The 22972-nt window shown below is 44.0% G+C and overlaps 1 protein-coding gene across 1 annotated transcript in view; it reads left to right on the top strand.

Moving 5' to 3' along the window:
• The window catches only part of LOC126457106 (methylosome subunit pICln), an 81471-nt gene that overhangs the window by 40440 nt on the left and 18059 nt on the right, over nt 1-22972 (top strand). The window contains exon 4 of the mRNA XM_050093152.1: nt 3056-3151. Within this exon, the coding sequence (XP_049949109.1) occupies nt 3056-3151 (96 nt within the window). The remainder of the gene's footprint in view (nt 1-3055; nt 3152-22972) is intronic.

Genomic DNA, 22972 nt, shown 5'->3' with positions numbered 1-22972 from the left:
TTTCCATCTGAGCTCTTGATATTCTTGCAAGTGGTTCTCCTTTCTCCAAAGGTCTCTTTAATTTTCCTGTAGGCAATATCTATCTTACCCCTAGTGAGATAAGCGTCTACATCCTAACATTTGTCCTCTAGCCATCCCTGGTTAGCCATTTTGCACCTCCTGTAGATCTCATTTTTGAGACGTTTGTATTCCTTTTCGCCTTCTTCATTTACTGCATTTTTATATTTTCTCCTTTCATCAATTAAATTCAATATTTCTTCTGTTATCCAAGGATTTCTAGTAGCCCTTGTCGTTTTACCTACTTGATCCTCTTCTGCCTTCACTACTTCATCCCTCAGAGCTACCCATTCTTCTTCTACTGTATTTCTTTCCCCCATTCCTGTCAATTGTTCCCCTATGCTCTCCCTGAAACTCTGTACAACCTCTGGTTCTTTCAGTTTATCCAGGTCCCATCTCCTTAAATACCCACCTTTTTGCAGTTTCTTCAGTTTTAATCTACAGTTCATAACCAATAGTTGTCGTCAGAGTCCACATCTGCTCCTGGAAATGTCTTAAAATTTAAAACCTGGTTCCTTCCATGTATACAACCTTCTTTCACGATTGCTTCCTCTTTCATTTCCTAGCCCCAATCCATATTCACTTACTATATTTCCTTCTCTCTCTTTTCCTACTCTTGAATTCCAGTCACCCATGAGTATTAAATTTTCGTCTCCCTTCACTATCTGAATAATTTCTTTTATCTCATCATACATTTCAACAATTTCTTTGTCATCTGCAGAGCTAGTTGGCATATAAACTTGTACTACTGTAGTAGGTGTGGGCTTCATGTCTATCTTGGCCACAATAATGTGTTCACTATGCTCTTTGTAGTAGCTTACCTGCACTCCTATTTTTGTATTCATTATTAAACCTACTCCTGCATTACCCCTATTCGATTTTTTATTTATAAACCTGTATTCACCTGACCAAAAGTCTTGTTCCTCCTGCCACCGAACTTCACTAATTCCCACTGTATCTAACTTTAACCTATCCATTTCCCTTTTTAAATTTTCTAACCTACCTGCCCGATTAAGCGATCTGACATTCCTTGGCCCGATCCGTAGAACGCCAGTTTTCTTTCTCCTGATAACGTCTTCTTGAGTAGTCCCCGCCCGGAGATCTGAACGGGGGACTATTTTACCTCCGGAATATTTTACCCAAGAGGACGCCATCATCATTTAATCATACAGTAAAGCTGCATGCCCTCGGGAAAAATTACGGCTGTAGTTTCCCCTTGCTTTCAGCCGTTCGCAGTACCAGAACAGCAAGGCCATTTTGGTTAGTGTTACAAGGCCAGATCAGTCAATCATCCAGACTGTTGTCCCTGCAACTACTGAAAAGGCTGCTGCCCCTCTTCAGGAACCACATGTTTGTCTGGCCTCTCAACAGATACCCCTCCGTTGTGGTTGCACCTACGGTACGGCTGTCTGTATCGTTGAGGCACGCAAGCCTTCCCACCAACGGCAAGGTCCGTGGTTCATGGGGGGAAGATAAAATGATTGAAATTTCACGAAAATGACAGCAATGGAGATGGGAGAAGTACTCCTGCTAATTGGAGCCAAAATAATTGTTTAGATTCGTTAGAGTTAAAGACAGACTGCTTGTGACACTAAGATTTCTAGTGTTAGGTACCATATCTTTATTCTCTTTAATATTTGGTATCGTAACAATTATGATGAAATAACATTACAGCAGATTTCATCTTAATACCTGTATTTGTTTGATAGCCAAATAGGGCAGATATATGGTAAATGAAGCATTTCTGGACATACATTTATTTGATGTTTTTACATGTATTGGCTTAAGGAACCACTTGTAAATTTCTGAAGGTCTGTTAAACTACACAAAATATAATAGTATAATCAAACAATACATCAAACAATTATAGATACAGCTGTATTACTTGAAGTGAAATGGCACTTTTCCAAGTTCTAGACCGATTACTTTCGGATAGAACTGGATTTGTTTCTCTGAATTAATTAAGCTATGTTATGAAACTACAGTGCCCAATTCCGTAAACTGTGGATATTTAGGTAAATTTCTTTTGTAGAGGTGTTACAAACTTTGCTTGTTATTTCAGTTCTTGTAGTGCAGTACTTTACTGTCCGTACTGCTGGCCTTTCCTCATGCAAACCCATTAAATTCTCAGCTTTGTCCTGAGTCCAGCTCCTGGCAGATTTCCTTACCACTTTTTCTGTGGACACATCAATGACATTTACTTCATCATGCGTATCCGTCATGTCAGTAGTCTCAGCTGTCCTGACAATGTCATATACTGTCATAAAGCAGGTACTTGTAGTGTCTCTTTGGTGCAGTGGATAATTCATTGTCTCTCATTCGTATTAATGTAGGATCAACTCTTCTCGGTAACAATTCTTTTTCCCCTTTTTCTTTATAATTAATTCTACATAATACGTCTTAGATGGTTCTGTAAATTATGTTATGTGTTGCATTGTTTCATTCTAGAACTTTTGAAATGGGTTAACTCTTGCGCTTGTCATGTACGAGTTAGAGCGGGTGATTTCTTCACTTGGAAACATGCCAAAGCCACAAATTAAGACTCGAAACATGCAGTTTCATGAGTACTTGTGTTTAATTTGTGCACGAGTTTGGCAAAATGTATTACCAAGATATGGTAGTGTGGCAAAATATATTACCAAGACGTAGTAGCGTAAAAACTGTCAGATAAGCCCAAATCTTGGATGCAGTATGACTGCTCAGTATTCTGTGCTCTCCAGATAATGCCAATAGTTTTTTGTGTCTGAGAGATATGGAGAGCAGCTCTCGAGGGATGGAGGTTGCTGCCTATATGAGAGCTATTGGTGCTGTTTACGTTGCATGAATTACTTGCAGAAGCTCTCAGAGAGTGAAAAATCTCTCACTTGTATACCGAGCTTAACTGGTGATGTTAAACCAGTTTCTCACTGTTGCAACTGTTACTTGAAATTGGGCATTATGTAGACTTGCTGATATTCCAGTATCAGTTACATGGCGAAAAAATATTTACACTTTTCAGATTGTGAAGAAGATGAAATTTTTGGTGATGCTGAAGAAGATGAGAACGAAGATGGACTGTACAACATACCTGGAGATGTACCAATTATCATTAACAGTAAGTCAGATATGTAATATTCCATTATTGGAATAAACACATTGTTCTCTCTCTTATACCTAATTAAACAAGCACACTTTCCTCTCTCTTATACCTACTTCCCAGGGAACACTTTGTCCTAAAAAGTTACTGAGCTGTGGTTTTACTGTTTGCGTGACTTCACTGTCTTGTTGTTTGGAAAGAAAAGGAAAAAAAAAGACAGTGGTGTCAAAATTAGGGAGCAAGAGTGGACAAAAGTGATACAGTGAAATTACAGAGTGAAGAGCAAATTCCTGATGATAGCTACATATCTATTTTCAGTGATTATCCTTAATAATGTTGGGATAGGTCTGTGGGCTTTTTAGTTTGTACAGGTGATGAAAGATGAACGAGTGAATAGTAATAGATGTGATAATCACTGAAAAGTGTGACTTGCCGGTAAGGATGTATTGCAGTGTACTTGACTAACACTAGAAGGACTGGGAATTTCGATCTACCTAGAAGGACCAACCTGTTTTTTTTGACGGGTACAGTTTCATTTACCATTTAAAAAAAAAGTATACACATTTTAACATAAATCAATTTATTTCAGACAAGTTACACAGTGCATCAGGATATGGTTTTACTTTTTTCTGTGGAATTATGTGGTACAGTGAACATTTTATACCTAAAAATTAATCAAAACATTATGTAACAAAATGTGGAAAGAATAACTTTCTGTGGAAAATAAAACCATGTGTTTTAAGACAAATATCTGAAAAGCACAATATATTCTAGAGAAAACATTTATAATCGTGCTTTTACTCATTCAAAACCACCTGCTGCGTCGTGACACCTCACACAGATGTATTCAGTATTGCCTAAACATGGTCCACAAACATACGTGCCACACTTTATACATAAATGCTTGCTTCTATTCTTGCCTCTACACCCTCCAATTTGACAAGTCTTTTGAATCTTGCAACGTTGTGATACTGTATTAAGAAGGGTATTTTGTACCCTTGTGGCCTTATTTGCTGAAGCGAACTCTTCTGCCAATTTGTATATAAACTGACGTCTCCATAATTTTTCTCCTGTTACTTCCTTATAGAGTAACCAAACATTTATATCTGCTAAGTCCAAGACATTATGCGCATGGGCCATCTGCGGCATCCATACTTCATTGTGTAAAGCCGAGCCATTTGATTGATTACGTCAACGACATACTTGGTGTTGTTGTAGTAGGCCATTAATTCTGGTAGCTTTTTACGATGCCGCTCATAGATAGTTACTATGTCATGCATTGAACTCAAAATAAGCACATTTTTGTTCTTTTTCCCCTGATAACATGTTAGTTATATCACCTGACATATAAACAATAGTTTTGTGCAAAGGTGCTACTGTAGATTTTGCTGATCGAGGTATTTCCCTTCTAGATTTCTTTACTGTGCTCTTATGTTTCAAATTTTCTGCAAGGCCTTTCATTGTGAAAATGTAGTCACAGGTTATGTTTCTTCCTGTGGAAACAAAGGGCTGCATAAGACACGTTGCAACATGCTATGCAAGGGGAATACCTGTGGGACACTGCTCATCTTTCCCTAGGTGAGGAAACCCATTCAGCAGATACTTGGAATTTGTATCAACTGCAAGCCAAAACTTTATTCCAAATTTGTGTGGTTTATGGATCATGTATTTAATGAAAGAGCATCTAGCCTTTCATGGAAACAGTTGCTCATCCACAGTGATATTTTCACCTGGAAAATAACACAGCAGGGAATTGGCAATGAAAGGATTCCACACAGGGGCAGCAGGTGCAAAACAATCTGTTTATAGTCTGTGTGAACATGTGCTCTATCTTATTTCTGCTCATTGTGTTCTGAAAAAATGCTGGTCCCTATATATTCGACCATAACAGCTTCAATGGAAAGCTTTTTGCTCCATATATGCCTCATAAATACATAAGTGATATTGTAGCTTCTATTGCATCAACACTGATGATCCAGTCATCATCATGTAGCTCTGGGTGTGCTCTGTTTTCTGTACACTTCTTTATATTTTGAAGCATGCTGTCATCAACTAGCAATCTTCATGCACTAGAATATATACCTTTTGTGACAAACTTCTTCGCATAGCCTGTGGATCTCGATGCTACCTTCAAGATGTTTTGCTGTGGACGTTTTCCAAGAACAGCTTTCGTAGGTGTAACAGTCCGTGTTGTTCCGTCATTAGCTTTCTCACTAATCCCCATCAAACAATTTCCTTCCATCTGAATTTTTCCTGTCTCACTGCCATGAAAGCTTCTAGTGCTGTTAGCTAGAGGTAAGTGCACACTGCTGTTTGGCATACCTGAATATAGCCAGCCGGTGTGGCCGTGCGGTTCTAAGCGCATCAGTTTGGAACCGCGTGACCGCTACGGTCGCAGGTTCGAATCCTGCCTCGGGCATGGATGTGTGTGATGTCCTTACGTTAGTTAGGTTTAAGTAGTTCTAAGTTCTAGGGGACTGATGACTTCAGATGTTAAGTCCCATAGTGCTCAGAGCCATTTGAACCATACCTGAATATACAGTATATAATACAATAATTCTTTACAGACGAATGGAAAAACTGGTAGAAGCGGACCTCGGGGAAGATCAGTTTGGATTCCGTAGAAATGTTGGAACACGTGAGGCAATACTAACCTTACGACTTATCTTAGAAGAAAAATTAAGAAAAGGCAAACCTACGTTTATAGCATTTGTAGACTTAGAGAAAGCTTTTGACAACGTTAACTGGAATACTCTCTTTCAAATTCTGAAGGTGGCAGGGGTAAAATACAGGGAGCGAAAGGCTATTTACAATTTGTACAGAAACCAGATGGCAGTTATAAGAGTCGAGGGGCATGAAAGGGAAGCAGTGGTTGGGAAAGGAGTGAGACAGGGTTGTAGCCTCTCCCCGATGTTATTCAATCTATATATTGAGCAAGCAGTAAAGGAAACAAAAGAAAAATTCAGAGTAGGTATTAAAATTCATAGAGAAGAAGTAAAAACTTTGACAGAATTACTACGTCATCGGCGAACCTCAGAGACAGCAAAGGACTTGGAAGAGCAGTTGAACGGAATGGACAGTGTCTTGAAAGGAGGATATAAGATGAACATCAACAAAAGCAAAACGAGGATAATGGAATGTAGTCTAATTAAATTGGGTGATGCTGAGGGTATTAGATTAGGAAATGAGACACTTAAAGTAGTAAAGGAGTTTTGCTATTTAGGGAGTAAAATAAGTGATGATGGTCGAAGTAGAGAGGATATAAAATGTAGACTGGCAATGGCAAGGAAATCGTTTCTGAAGAAGAGAAATTTGTTAACATCGAGTATAGATTTAAGTGTCAGGAAGTCGTTTCTGAAAGTATTTGTATGGAGTGTAGCCACGTATGGAAGTGAAACATGGACGATAACCAGTTTGGACAAGAAGAGAATAGAAGCTTTCGAAATGTGGTGCTACAGAAGAATGCAGAAGATAAGGTGGGTAGATCACGTAACTAATGAGGAGGTATTGAATAGAATTGGGCAGAAGAGAAGTTTGTGGCACAACTTGACTAGAAGAAGGGATCGGTTGGTAGGACATGTTTTGAGGCATCAAGGGATCACAAATTTAGCATTGGAGGGCAGCGTGGAGGGTAAAAATCGTAGAGGGAGACCAAGAGATCAATACACTAAGCAGATTCAGAAGGATGTAGGTTGCAGTAGGTACTGGGAGATGAGGAAGCTTGCACAGGATAGAGTAGCATGGAGAGCTGCATCAAACCAGTCTCAGGACTGAAGACCACAACAACAACAACAATAATACAATAATTCAGTTACAACAAAAACAGTGGAGTTAAAATTATAATACAGCAAAATAGAAAACATTTATAGTGCTTGCTGAAATATCAGTTGCAATAAAATATAAAATAATACTACAATGGCTATACAAACATACCTGCTATAGGTAAAGCAACATTGGTTTGCAACTTCTTGGCATGCTCTTGTCCAGTTGTTGCAACATCGCTGTCTGAAGAGTCATTGATTTCATTGATGGGAGGGATATTTTCCTCATCATCAATAGCACTTGCAGCATCATCTTCTCGTAATTCATCAGCTTCACAAACATCACGAGGATCTTCTTCGGATTCACCATCTGACATTGACATCAAATATTCTAAAATTTCTTCATCAGACAAACTATGTCTTTGAACTGCCATCACGAAACAACTGAAATGTGGAAAACGCAAACTGTGCCACATGAACAACAAAGCTTCATTGCTCACCAACAGAGGGTCTGCAAAAGAAAATAATCAAATTAGGGTGGTACACAACAATAGCTTTGGATATGTACAAAAGCTATTGTTCATATTTTGTTAACTGTCAAAATGACGGATTTAGGTCCTTGTAGTAGAAGTTGTTTGGGACACTTTTCAGAATGGTCCTACTGGGTAAATTCTTTTCAGAAATCTACCTAACAAATATTTATATTTAAAAACAAAGATGATGTGACTTACCATACGAAAGCGCTGGCAGGTCGATAGAAACACAAACAGACACATACATACACACAAAATTCAAGCTTTCGCAACAAACTGTTGCCTCATCAGGAAAGAGGGAAGGAGAGGGAAAGACGAAAGGAAGTGGGTTTTAAGGGAGAGGGTAAGGAGTCATTCCAATCCTGGGAGCGGAAAGACTTACCTTAGAGGGGAAAAAGGACGGGTATACACTCGCGCGTGCACACACACACACACATCCATCCACACATATTCAGACACAAGCTTGTGTCTGTATATGTGTGCATGGTGACTCTTTGTCTTTAAATATGTCTGCTTGTGTCTGTATGTGTGGATGGATATGTGCGTGTGTGCGAGTGTATACCTGTCCTTTTTTTCCCCCTAAGGTAAGTCTTTCCGCTCCCGGGATTGAAATGACTCCTTACCCTCTCCCTTAAAACCCATTTCCTTTCGTCTTTCCCTCTCCTTCCCTCTTTCCTGATGAGGCAACAGTTTGTTGCGAAAGCTTGAATTTTGTGTGTATGTTTGTGTCTGTTTGTGTTTCTATCGACTTGCCAGCGCTTTCGTATGGTAAGTCACATCATCTTTGTTTTTAAATATATTTTTCCCGTGTGGAATGTTTCCTTCTATTATATTAACAAATATTTATGAAAGTTATAGAAAATAGGACCAGTAGAAGAATCCATTTAGGAGAAATAAGTCTACAGAAGTAGAATACCCTTCTAAATGACGGGTGGGGTCCTTCTAGTGTTAATTTATGGACAAGTTTGTACTGAGAGGTCAGTAGGCAGAAAATGCTAATTGATTGGGGGGGGGGGGGGGGTGCAGAAGACTAAGATAACCAGGCAGGCTATTATTTGATGTGATGCAGAAAGAAAAGTTTATACACAGAACAGAGATGGGTGGGGAATTATTCTAGCAGTGATAAGGACTGCAAATGCAGAAATCCACTGACAGAAACAACTGTGATGAAGGGCAAATGTTCTAGAAAAGTTTTGGTGGAATGTAAATACTCTTGGATTACTGGAGACCACTTGTCAGAAAGCAGAAGCATTGTCATTGATAAGCATGCACATAAAGATGGAAAACTTGCTAGCTTTCAGAGTAATCATTTTATCAAGCTTGAGGGGAAAAAGAAAACTAACTCTCTCTCTCTCTCTCTCTCTCTCTCTCTCTCTCTGCAGTCTTGGGCAACTGAAACAATACAGCAGTGGCAGTGTGGTTTCAGTTCCCTGAGACCGCAGTTGTGTGTGTGAGTAGAGTTTGCTTGTGTGTGTGTGTGTGTGTGTGTGTGTGTGTGTGTGTGTGTGTGTGTGTGTGTGTGTGATATTAGTAGATTCCATCATGGATTTTTCATTGTTTAATCGTTTATTTATTTATTTTTCGGTGGGTGGACTAGAGTATGGTGTAGGTTTTGTTGGGGGGGGGGCAGGGGGGGGGGGGTCAGCAGGAAGAGGATTTGGGGGTGGTTGGCTAGCAGCTTGGAAGGAGGCAGCTGGTTAGCCAGCTAGGATTGCAGAGAGGAGGGGGTGGCAGTTACATTGGCTAGGCATGTGGTACATGGTTGTCAGCGCCAGCACACAACTGAAGGTGACTGGGGACGTGAAATGGGTGTGTGTGACAGGATGGAAGGAAGGGGAAACTGTTGTGTGAAGGGTGTGGGGACAGTGGATTACGGGAGATTGTGGCCAGGACAATTATGGGTGTGGATGATGTGTTGTAAGGATAACTCCCCAACTCCAATCTGCGAAGTTCAGAGTAGTTGGTGGAGGAGGAAATGATCCAGATCCAGGTTGTGAATAGTCACTGAAATGGAGAATATTGTCCTCAGCCATTCATCATGGGGGACAACTAGTTGGTAGCCATAACAATATAAAAAGCTGTGCAGTGTTTGTAGCAGAATTGATATATGGCATAGCTGCTTTCACAAGTGGCCCTGCCTCTGATGGGGTAGGATAAACCTGTGACAAGACGCTCTGTTGGGAGAGGTCGTGTTAGATAGTGGCAAGGCTACGGGCATGAGAGGTGCTGGATCCCTACTAGTCATTGTTGATGCCACCTCCCTATCTACAAACAACCCTCATGCCATTGGCCTTGCTGCTATTGAAGACCACCTGACCCAACATTCTTCAGACTCCAAACCTACCACCTCATTTCTTATACACTGTACCAACTATATCCTGACACACAACTACTTTTCATTTGAAGAGAAGGTACGCAAACAAATCCGCAGAATAGCCATGGGCACCCACATGGCACCCTCCTATGCCAACCTGTTTATGGATGATCTAGAGGAAACCTTCCGGGCCTCCACAAACTCTCAACTGCTGGTCTGTTTCAGTTTCAATGATGGTATCTTCATGATCTGAACTCTGGGCCAAAACACTCTACCCTCATCCCTTCACAACTTTCTCTCCCATCTACTTCACCTGGTCCTTCTTTACCCAATGCACCATCTTCCTGGACATTGATATCCGCTTCTTTGATGGCTCTATTCTGTCCACATTAAACTCACTAACAACCAAAAGTACCCGCATTTTGACAGGTCCCAACCCTTCCACACCAAAAATTCCATCCCATACAGCCTGGCCATGTATGGACTGTGCTGTCCACGTGCATTGCTCGCCTGGCCATCCCAATTATCGCCTGCTTTTCCCTGCCATGGTCCTCCATCTGCCCGAACGGCGACCTAGGTCTGGGCTTTCCATCGCTGTCCGCGTCCAGTCCCTGCTGTCGGAACTGGGCTCATTCCCTCTTCTGCCTCCCTTTCCGGGTCCGTGCACCTACGCCTCCCTGGTGTTTGCCCCAGCCGTCCGTCCGTCTGGACTTGGCACAGGGATCCAAGGACTCGGTTCCGCCTGTGGCCCTCTGTCGCCGTTTTCTTGCGCTCCTCGCCTCATTTCCGGGCTGTGAGCCTGTCTACACTGATGGTTCCCTGGTTGATGGTCGCACTGCCTACGCTTTTGCTCACGCTGCCCATGTTGAACAGCACTCCTTGCCGGCTGGCTGCAGTATTTTTACTGCAGAGCTGGTGGCCACATTGCGCGCTCTTGAGCATATGCGTTCCTGCTCAGGTACGTCCATTGTCATCTGCAGTGACTCCCTGAGCAGCCTCCAGGCCATCGCCCGCTGCTATCCCTCTTCTCCCCTGGTGTCCTCTATTTGGGAGTCTGTTTCCACCATTACCCGCTCTGGTCGTTCGGTGGTCTTTGTTTGGACGCCAGGTCACGTTGGCATCCCGGGGAACGAACGTGTCGACAGGCTGGCCAAAGGGGCGATTGACGCCCCAGCTTTGGAGATCGGCCTCACGGCTCGCGATCAGCAGCTGGTGTTGCGCCGTAAGGTGCTTGGGATGTGGTCTGCTGAGTGGCGAGGCATGACCGCGCCTAATAAACTGCGGGCTGTCAAGGAGACGACCGATGTGTGGCGCTCCTCCCTGCGGTCTTCTCGCAGGGACTCTGTTATCCTGTGTCGGCTCCGCATCGGCCATACATACCTGACGCACGGCCATCTTTTGCGTCAGGAGGATCCCCCCCTGTGTCGGTGTGGGTCCCGGCTGACGGTCGCCCACATCTTGTTAGAGTGTCCCCGACTGCGCCCCCTCCGGCAGTCTTTTAATCTCCCGGGCACTTTGCCTTTGGTTTTATGTGACAATGCCTCCATGGCTGATGACGTTTTAAATTTTATGCATGGTAGTCCTTTTTATGGTTCCATTTAGGGAGGTCCTGCACCTTTCCCTTTGTGTGTCTCTTGTCCTCGAGTCTCTCATATTTGGTTGCAGATTTTAGTGTGTAGTCGGTTGGTTGACTCTTTCCCTTTTTTGTTGTCGTGGTCAGTCAACCAGTCTCCGGTCATCTCCTTTTGTTCTGTTTCTTTTTGTCAGGTGTCTTCGTGTCTGTAGTGTTCGTTACCACATTTGTGTTCTTTTAGGGCCTGGGGGGAGTCTCCTTCCCCTTGGTGTTTTACCTGCTTCGTGCATTTATGTCTCGCCTGTTTTTGGAATGGGGGACTGATGACCTTAGCTGTTTAGTCCCCCTTAAACATCCCAACAACCACCACCACCACCAAAAATTCCATCCCATACAGCCTGGCCATGTATGGACTGTGTATCTGCAGTGACAACAATTTGCTTGCCCAGTATTCTGAAGATCCCACAAAGGCTTTCATAGACAGGCATTATCCCCCAAAATGTAGTTCAGAAATAGAAATCCTTTCTGTAGCCTCACACAAACCTAATCCTTCTGCCACCTCCAAGAATCAGCTGTAAAGGAGCAATCCCCAGTCATCATCAAATACCATTCTGGATTGAAGCAATTGAACAATGTCCTTCGCCAAGGCTTTGCTTATCTATCATCATAACGGGAAATGGGGCCATCCTACCTATGATCCTTCCCTGCCCTGCTAAAGTGGTATTCCGTCACCCATCCAACCTATACAACATCCTGGTCTATCCCTACGCCACTCCCATTCCCATCCCTTTGCCGCCGGGACCATATTCCTGTGGTAGACAAAGGTGCAAGACATGCCCGATCCACTCTCCCAGCAATTACTATCCCAGTCCTGCCATGAGGCTAATTTGGGCCAACTCTGCTGTGAACTCTGCACATCTTTTACGTCACTATGACTACTAACCAGCTGCCCACAAGAATGAATGACCACTGCCAACTTCTTGGCAAGAAACAAGTTGGTCACCCCTGAAACAACATGCAGCTGAGCACAACACTGCCTCACAATCTGGATCTGGATTGTTCCCTCTGCCACCAGCTTTTCGTAACTATGCAGATGGGAGTTCACTTAGAACACATCCGCTGCTTCTGTAATCATCGTGGCCTCAATCTACTGTAACCCACTGTTCCCATGTCCTTCACCCAACAGTTTTTTCTTCCTCCATCCTGTCTCCCCCTCTCAGTTCACTTCCCTATGTCACCTTCAGCATGCTCCACTTCCTACCGGCTCCAACTATGCTATCACATGCCTAGCCCAGCTGCTAACCACCTACTGCAATCCCTCTTTCTGCCTCTCTCCCTTTTCCAACCCACCTGACACAATTCCCACAACAACCTAGTCTATCTGTGTCTTTCTTTTTCTCTAGCTGCAAAAAGGATTACTCTGAAAGCTCGCAAGTTTTCTACTTTTCTGTTTGTGCTTATCAATGACTCGATGCTTCTGCTTTCCAGTGAGTGTCTCCTTTATTCCAAAAGTATTTTTGACAAGGCAGATTGTTATAGCATGGCGCTACAGTCTGGAACCACGCGACCCTACGGTCGCAGGTTCGAATCCTGCCTCAGGCATGGATGTGTGTGATGTCCTTAGGTTGATTAGGTTTAAGTAATTCTAAGTTCTAGGGGACTGATGACTTCAGACATTAAGTCCCATAGTGCTCAGAGCCATTTGAACCATTTTTGTTATGGGGAATGTAGTCGAATTAAGTCGGGTGATACTAAGGGAATTAGATTAGTAAGTGAGACACTTGAAGTAGTAAAGGAGTTTTGCTATTTGGGGAGCAAAATAACTGATGATGGTCGAAGTAGAGAGGATTTAAAGTGTAGACTGGCAATGGCAAGGAAAGCGTTTCTGAAGAAAAATTTGTTACCATTTAGTATAGATTTAAATGTCAGGAAGTTGTTTCTGAAAATATTTGTATGGAGTGTAGCCCTGTATGGAAGTGAAACGTGGACGATAAATAGCTTAGACAAGAAGAGATTAGAAGCTTTCGAAATCTGATACCTGAGCTGTGACCTCCTCATGCAAGCCTTGGAGAGGTTGCTCGTCATCCTGGAGCATCGGAACTCCTGGCAATGGCTGCTGTGCCAGACGGCCCTTGCTGTGTCTGGGTGGTGCCCATGAGGAGAGCCCCTGATCAGAGTGTGTGGTACCAGGCAGACGCTATGCAAATGAAATGCATACGGGTCCAGAACTCTGGCTGTTCTTCTGCAGCTGTCTCTCTGCGTGGAACTGATTCTTCTAGTGCTGCTTCTCCTGCCCCTTTGGCCTTTTCTTCCATGGCTACCCCCTGGGAAGAGGGTCAGGCCCGTCGACTAGGGGCAAAGCCTTTCCCGTGCTATCTGGTTTGCACCAGGACTGATGGGGATACTTTCACCAATACTAAACCTTTATTCTTTGTGGAACATGTTGAAGACAAGTTTGGCGAAGTGGACTCCCTGAGCAAGATGCGGTCGGGTTCGTTGCTGATCAAAACTGCTTCAGCTGCCCAGTCTGCGGCCCTTCATGCCTGTACCCATCTTGGCACAATTCCTGTGTCCATTACTCCCCACCAGTCTCTAAATATGGTTCAAGGTGTGATTTTTCACAGGGACCTCATCCTTCAAACTGATGAGGAACTTCGGGACAATCTCGGATGGCGGGGTGTTCACTTTCTTCGGCGTGTTCAAAAGGGTCCTAAGGATAATCGCATTGCTACTGGTGCCTTTATCCTGGCCTTTGAAGGGGATACCCTCCCTGAGAAAGTAAAGATTATGGTTTATCGATGTGATGTGAAGCCTTACATCCCACCTCCTATGAGGTGTTTTAAGTGCTTGCGTTTTGGACACGTCTTCCCGCTGTTCGCAGGCCCCTCTCTGTAGTGACTGTGGACATCCACTCCATGAGGGGAGTCCCTGTGTTCCCCCTCCTGTGTGTGTTAATTGTCATGGCAATCATTCTCCATTTTCACCAGATTGCCCAGTATATAAGAAGGAAAAGAAGAGACAGGAGCATAAGTCCCTTGATCATTTAACCTACACAGAGGCTCATAAGAAGTATACACATCTTCACCCGGTGTCCATGACGTCTAGTTATTCTTTAGTTACATTTTCACCCCTTCCTTACCCCAGTCCTGGACCCCTCTCCTCCCCCCCTCCCCTGCAACTCACACAACTTCTCCTCTGGGCACTGTTCCCCGTTCCCAGCCAGAGAAGTGTCCCACTCCGTCGGTGTCTGCTGGTCATGGGCGCCCCTCCCGGGATGCCCCTTCCTGGCACCTTCCAGGCCAAAGGTCTGCTGCCACGTGATGACCGTGAGAACTGCGGTCTGTCGGCCCCCAGGTCACCTGATCTCTTTCTGTTCCCGATCTTGCTGCAGCTGGCTCCTTTATGCCACACAGCCCTCCTCGATCTCAAACAGAAAAGAAGAAGAAACATGTCTCGGGACAAAGAACCTCTGGTGTCACCAGAGGTCCCATCCCCGGCTTCACAACCAGATTCTGACCTGTCGTTCATGGATTTCGCCCCCTCCTTGCCTGTGACGGGTGGTGGCCCGGCGGTATGACTGGCTTTAGCCTGTTTAACCCCCATTTAAATCATCATTCTGTGGTTATCCAATGGAATTGTAATGGATACTACAGTCACCTTCCGGAATTGAAATCCCTTCTTTCGTCTTACTCTGCAGCTTGTGTGGTTCTACAGAAATCTCATTTTACTGATGATCAGTCACCGATCCTCTGTGGGTTCCGTGTTTTCTGTCGAAATTGGGTCGGACTGCTGCGGGCTTCTGGTGGCGTTGTACGTTGGTCTGTACAGACATTGCTAGCACGTGGATTCCTCTTCAGACTACATTGGAAGCGGTTGCTGTTAGGGTCCACCTGGACTCTGAGGTCACGGTTTGCAATCTTTATCTCCCTCCTGACAGGACTCTTACACCTGCCTTAACTGCCCTTCTTCAGCAACTTCCTCCTCCCTTCCTCCTCCTCGGGGATTTTAATGCTCATCATCCCTTGTGGGGCAGTGCATTTCCATCTAGACGAGGTCTTCTCTTAGATCAGTTTATTACAGACCACGACTTGTGCCTTCTTAATGATGGCTCCCAGTGCCGGTCATGGTACCTTTTCTGCCATTGATCTTTCTCTTTCTTCTTCCTTTCTCCTCCCTTCATTACACTGGTCGCCACACGACAACCTTTGTGATAGTGACCGTTTCCCGTGGATTCTCTGTCTCCCTTCCCGCTCCCCAATGGACAGGTTACCTTGTTGGTCTTTCCAACGCGCCGATTGGCCTCTATACACTGCACAGGTCGTGTTTTCTCCCTCTTGTCGGGTTGTATTGATGACGTCCTACATGACGTGTCTGACGCGATTGTTGGCACTGCTAGCCTTGCTGTACCACGCTCATCTGGACCATTTCGTCACTGGCAAGTCCTGTGGTGGAGTACGGCCATTGCCATTGCCATCCGTGATTGCCGTCGAGCTTTGCAACACCTTAAGAGGCACCCATCTGTTGCCAGCCTTATTACCTTTGAACGCCTTCGCGCTAAAGCCCGTTATTTAATCAAACAGAGCAAACGGAAATGTTGGGAACGATTTGATTCTCCCCTTGGTTCTACTATCCCTAGGTCATGGGTATGGGCTACACTTTGCTCTCTCCAAGGTTGCCATCGGCAGTCCGCCCTCCCAGCCCTTCACCTCCCAGATGGCCTTTGTACCGACCCGTTGATTCTTGCGGAACATCTTGTGACCCATTTTGCAATGGCATCAGCATCAGCCTCCTATCCGGCTGCTTTCCTTCACCGGAAACAGTGAGCCGAAGCTTCCACCTTATGTTTTACCCCTTGTCAGTCAGAATCTTACAACGAACCTTTTACTGAATGGGAATTTCTTTCTGCACTTTCTTCTTCTCGTGATACAGCCCCTGGCCCAGACTCCATTCATAACCAACTGCTTCAACATCTCAGTGCTCCACAGCGGCAACATCATCTCCGTGTGTAACTGTATCTGGCTCCAGGGTGACTTCCATTCTCAGTGGAGGGATAGCATTGTGGTTCCTGTCCTTAAGCCTGGTAAGAACCCCCTATTTGTTGACAGCTATCGGCCAATTAGTCTGACCAATGTTGTTTGCAAGTTACTTGAACGGATGGTAGCCGGTTGGCTCAATTGGGTCCTCGAATCTCGGGATCTATTGTCCCCTTACCAGTGTGGCTTCCGAGAGGGACGGTCTCCGATCGATCATTTACTTCGCTTGGAATCCGCAGTTCGGCAGGCTTTTTCCCAGCACCGCCATTTGGTTGCAGTATTTTTTGACCTACGCAAGGCCTATGACACGGCCTGGCGCCATCACATCTTAATTACACTTCATCAGTGGGGTCTCCGAGGCCCACTCTTGATTTTTATCTACCAGTTTCTGTTCCATTGGTCATTCAGGGTTCGGGTTGCTACTGTTTTTAGTTCTCCACGGACCCAGGAGACGGGCATCCCACAGGGTTCTGTCTTGAGTGTACTTCTTTTCCTCATTGCTATCGATGGACTTGTGGCCTCTGTCGGTCCTTTGGTCGCCCCTGCCCTATATGTGGATGATTTCTGCATTTGGGTTAGTTCCTCTTCGATGGCCTCTACAGAGCGGCAGCTCCAGGGAGCTGTACAGCGTGCCTCTGCATGGACCCTCTCACATGGATTTCAGTTCTCTCCTTTAAAATCGCAGGTGGTCCACTTCTGTTGCCGTACTACGATCCACCCTGATCCAGAGCTCTATCTTGATGCACAACGATTGCCTGTGGTCCCACAGTTTCGTTTCCTGGGTCTTCTTTTCGACAACAAGCTCACTTGGCTGCCCTATATCAGACTTCTGAAGGTAGGATGTTTCTGCAAACTCAATGTCCTTCGCTTCTTTGCCCACTCCTCTTGGGGTGCGGACCGCTCCCTCTTACTCCGTCTTTATCCTGCTCTAGCTCTGTCTCGCTTGGACTATGGTTGTCAAGTTTATGGTTCCGCTGCTCCTTCCACACTGCACATGCTGGATCCAGTCTACCATCGTGGTATCCATTTCGCCACTGGTGCCTTCCGTACTAGCCCTGTTGATAGTCTCCTGGTTGAAGCTGGGATCCCCCCCCTTTCTGTTCAGCGGTCCCAGCTTCTGGTGTCTTATGCACTTGCTGTCCGTTCCTCTCCCACTCATCCTTCCTATTCTATCCTGTTCCAAGACCATGGACGTCGCCCACCTGATCCCTGCCCTCAGGTGGGTTTACCTGTTGGGCTCCGCCTTGCGTCTCTTTGCCGTTATTTTCAGCTTCCTTCTTTGTCCTGTCTTCCTCGCTCCCTCCTCTCCACCCCCCCATTGGTTAGTTTCTCGGCCTCAAATTTGGATGAATCTCCGCTGACGTCCGAAAGATTCCATCCCCCCGATGGTGTTCCATTCCTTTTTCTGCCGAATTTTATGGGAGTTTCTGGATGTTCGGGATGCTGTTGTTTTTTACACTGATGGCTCTAAATCTGCTGATCATGTGGGATATGCCTTCACGTCCTCTGTTGGAATGGAAAATCATCTGCTGCCACCTACATGTGGGGTGTTTACTGCGGAATTGATGGCAATTTCCTAGACCCTTACCTTTATTGAACAGTCCCAACACACTCGCGTTTTGTTATGTACGGACTCAATGAGTGGCCTTCTGGCTATTGACCGGTGTTTTCCGTGCCATCCCTTGGTCTCTGCCATCCATGACCATCTCACTGATATTCACCGTGCTGCTTGTTCCGTTGACTTCCTTTGGGCCCCTGGCCATGTGGGTATCCTGGGTAATGAGCTCGCTGATCGTTTGGCTGGGGGAGCAGTGACTTACCCCCGTTTCCTGTAACCCCTCCTGCAGCGGATTTACGGCTTCACATCAAATCCCACTTCGAACAATCATGAGCCAACTCTTGGGAGGCTACTTCCCTGTCTAATAAACTTCGTGTGATTCAGGTGACACCAGGCCCTTGGCGTTCTTCCTTTCGCCTCTCCCGAAAGGACTCGATCACACTGTGTCGTCTCCGCATTGGCCATACCAGGTTGACCCATGGTTTTATTTTGCGTGATGAGCCACCCCCACTTTTTGGTTGTGGAGCCTTCCAGTCAGTAGCCCACATTTTGGTGGAATGCCCCCTTCTTTTGGCTCTGCATGCTAAGTACAGACTCCCCCGAATTTTACCTTTGATGTTGGCTGATGATTCCCGGGTGGTCGACCTGGTTCTCGGTTTCCTCCGGGAAAGTGGTTTTTATTCTCACTTTTAAGGTTTTTAATCTCTCTCGGGTGTTGGGGCAGGGCGATGAGTGTTGGGGTATCTCCCACTGTAAGCCGTGTTTGGAGATTCCCGACTCCCCTCCCTGACTGAGATACTCTTTTCTTCCCCTTTTACTCTGTTTTTATCATTTTTTAGGATTGGTTAGTCTCCTTTTCCCATACGCACTTCTACATTATAGCGGTTGCACCTTTTAAATCGCAGGTGGTCTTGCCTCTGCTGCTTCAGAGGTGGGATATTTCCTGCCTGTAGCATAGCGTTGGGTTCGCTCTCTTGCTGACTTACCTCATTTTGTTTTTACCATTGACAACAACCAACCAACCAATCATCGTAGAATGTGGAGATCGGAGCATGCCTGCTCAGGATAGGCAGCAACTTGTAGCAGATTTGACAACGGAGTGCAATGCTGGTGTAAGCACAAGTGTTTCGGAACACACTGTTCATTGCACAATGTTGAATATGGGGCTAAGCAGCAGACAATCTCTCCATGTTCCCATGTTGACTCAATGACATCGTCAATTAAGATTGCAGAGCACGCAGGATTTTAATGATTGGACTGTTTTTCAGTGAAGATATGTTGACTGGTAGTCAAAGTTTCTTGTTGCTCCATGTCAAAGTTTGTGTCCAGATTCTAGGTCATTCAGGCTAATGGCTGCTCGAAATATGCACAATGCCATGGACACAGGCAGATAGGGGCAGTATTATGCTATGAGTGACATTCATCTGGGCTCTCTGGGACCTGACTATAATCAAATTTACTATGATGGCTGTGGACTATAGGAACATTATTGCAGACCTCCTACATCTCTTTATGCTTAGTCTACCGTGACGGTGATGGTATCTTCCAGCAGGATAACTGTCTTTGTCCCAAGGCCAAAATCGTGCTTCACTGATTTGAGGAGCACGATATTGAACGCGTGTTGGTGTCTTGGCCTTCAGATTCGCGTGATCTAAACGTGATGGGGTCACATCTGGGACATTGTTCCGCACAAGCTCCTCAACTACAAACTTCTGGTCCATAATTTACAGGAATTGCATGAACTCTGTGTAGGCATCTTGTACTCCTGGAAACCTACCAAGACGAATATGCTGTTAAATAAGTGGTCATAATGTTGTGGCATGTCAGTGTATTACTTTAGTGTTGGTTAAAACTGCATTTAATATGAAACACAGCTGATGAATTCACTATTGCGAATAATGACTACTATCAGCTGTAGAATGGAATGACGACAATCAAAATTTGTTGTCATTCCATTCTACAGGTGATGGTAGTCATTATTCGCAGTTGTGAAGTCATCTGATGTGTTTCATAACGGCTGTGGTTGCCACAGTGCATCGTCATCAGAATAACACAGGCACTGGTATATCATATTTAATATAAAATTTACTGGTATCAGATAAGGGTAAATAATGATTATGGAATAAATGATTATGCTTTAGAGGTGTATACTACCTTTGAGGGTATTATCTAGTATCATACCTAATGAGCAAGTTGTTTGGTAGACTGGAATCCCATTGAGTTATTTGGGTAATTGAAGTTGCAAATAATTACTGATGTACCTGTCAACCTGTATTATAATATGAGCCTAATATTATTCAATGCATTATTGTTCTTGTATTCCAAAAGCCATTGCACACAAACATGTTATAAGGAACGCGCAAAAGCTCCGTGTGTAAGATGACAGCTTAATTCATTCTATTCTGATATTATGTTTACAGTATCAAATTTGTTCACAAATAATAGTGTAAGGATGAAACTGGTCTTCAGTTAGGATCTTGTGTCACTGACAGATTTGTTGAAATTTTATATGAATAATTTAATCACTTATGAGAGTAGATACCACAACAATCAAATAGAATGGACAATAAAAGAGTAACAGCACCAAAACCAGAATTCTTGAGACTTGAACAATGGAATGAATGCCCTTGTGACTGTGATAAATTAAGGCAGAGCAAATTACTTTTATTTTGCTACATTCCCACCACACAGACACAAAGTCATTCATAAGTTTTGTGTGTGTGTGTGTGTGTGTGTGTGTGTGTGTGTGTGACTGGAATAAAAATTATTTGATTGAAATGGACATGTCGTGCTCTCTGTAAATTGTAGCCGATGTTAAAAAAGGCCGAATGACACTAGGCATCTACTAGAAACTTGATGGCCTATGGAAATAAAACACAGTGTGGGTACTGACCTAAAGCAATGTGTCAACACCACAACTGCAGTCGGAATTAAAGCAGCATATTAAATATGGAATTTCCGTGCTCCCAGTACTGCAAGGAATACAGGGCTTTATCTGAGTTCGTGATTGGTTTAGTTTAGTAAAAGCTGCAGTTCCATTGTTCAGCTTGTCTGTTAGAGCTTCAGTTGCCCAGTATACATGGCGTCTCATTGTTCCTAATATGAGGGGTACCAAAAAAAAAAAAAAACAGATTTTTTTTTTAATACATTATATATTTACAAATTGTTTACAAAACAACCTTATCCCCTTCAAACTACACTCCAGTACAACTTATACATTTGTCCCTTCAGTGCTTCCACTGTTCGAAAAAATTTTTGTAGCCTATTTAGAAATGACTGACAGTTCCTCCCTCGTTTTTTTCCTTGTCTTCTTCAATGTTGTCAAATCAATGTCCTTTCATGCCCCTTTACGTGCATGGAAATAAGAAAAAGTCGCACGAAGCCAGGTCAGGCGAGTAAGGCAGTAAGGGACGGCCAGAAACTGTCTAACGGAGATGGCTGTGCGTGCAGGTACATTCATTGACGTAGTGGAAGAACCCATCTCCTGTCTGCCACAAAGTGGGTCTTTTCTGACTAACATTGTTACACAGTCTTCTTAAAACTTCCAATTGAAATGTTTGATTGTCAATCTGACCTGGGGAACAAACTCTGAATGAACTAAGCCTTTGGCTTCAAAAAAGCGAATCAGCTTTGTTTTGATGTAGGGTGACATTTTTTTTGAGTGGGTGATGATGGCGTCTTCCATTGGCTTTAACCGTTGCTTTGTTTCTGGGTTGTAACCGTAGCACCATGACTCCTCACCAGTAATGACCTTTGACGGAAAATCTTGATCAGTTTCAAGCTGTTGTTTCAAAGCATGACATGTTTCAACTCGACGTTCCTTTTGACTGTCAGGTAGAACCTGAGGAACAAACTTAATACTAACCCTTTTCATTTCCAAATTTTCCATTAAAGTTCACTGAACTCAGCCCCCAAGTTAACCCACTAATCTCTGACAGTTCATCAATTGTGTGTCGACAGTCTGTGTGCATGAGCTCTAGGATTTTTTCAATATTTTCATTGATTCGGGCAGTTGATGGACGTGCAGAATGAGGTTTGTCACCATTCAACATGTCAGCACTTTTAAATCAAGCAAACCACTCTTACACTTGAGTTTTTCCCATAGCATCATCTTGTCAAGCTGTTTTTAACATTAAAACAGTTTCAGCACTATTTCTACCATATAAAAAACAAAATTTCATGGCTGCATGTTGTTCACTTAAACTTGCCTTTAAAAAAATCTGAAACTAGAACAAAACAGTGCTAGCAAATCCCCCCCCCCCCCCCCCCCCTCCCCATACAGGCTTCCAGGGGTTGTAGAGGGGACTTAATAGGCAAAGTTTTGACGAGGGACCCACATCCGGAAGTGTACCGGTTGGATATAAAATAAGTTTAAAGATTGAATCATTTTCAGATCTACTTCACAGTATGCGTGGTGTGGGCAGTGTTCAAAGTACCCATCATTGGATCCTCTCCTATGTAATGAAGGACTTGCTTTTTGTAGTGGAGAGCACCACAGTTAACCCTCATGGTTGCGAATGTGCCAGTTTCTTGCAGTCATTGTTGTAGTTTGGTGAAAATAGTATGTGACATCATAATGAAAACACAAGTTGATGATTGGCCCTCTTTTTGCCTGTTTGTCAGTGTACAGTGGCTGGGAAATTTGCAAGTGATCCAAACATTTCCAGGTATGTTCCTTGTCAAAACTTTTTTCTGTCAAGTCCCTTTTACAACCCCAAGAAGCCTTAAAAGGAATTATGAAACATGCTTTATAGTGTCTTCGATATTGGTGACACACAAAGGTGCGTCATCACTGTGTTTCAGAAGCTGTTGATGAAGAAGCAGTTTTCATCTGATTCATAACTCCTTGTTACATGTGTTGAAATAGGTTTGTAATGATGGCTGGCAGACACTTCACAGATATTAAGCATCTCAACAGAATGTCATTTTCCAAGAAGAGAACCATGTTCCTTGGCAACTCCTTGCATTTTAGGTACTTTCCAACTTTTAAGACAAACTCGTAATGAAATCAGTCACAAAAATGTAGACATCCACAGAGCTTTGATTGTATTTTTAGTTCACAGGGAG

The sequence above is a fragment of the Schistocerca serialis genome, chromosome 2 (genome assembly GCF_023864345.2).
Source record: "Schistocerca serialis cubense isolate TAMUIC-IGC-003099 chromosome 2, iqSchSeri2.2, whole genome shotgun sequence".
Classification (NCBI taxonomy): Eukaryota; Metazoa; Arthropoda; class Insecta; order Orthoptera; family Acrididae; genus Schistocerca; species Schistocerca serialis.
The sequence above is the reverse complement of the archived record's forward strand: the minus strand, read 5'-3'. Positions and strand labels throughout refer to the sequence as shown.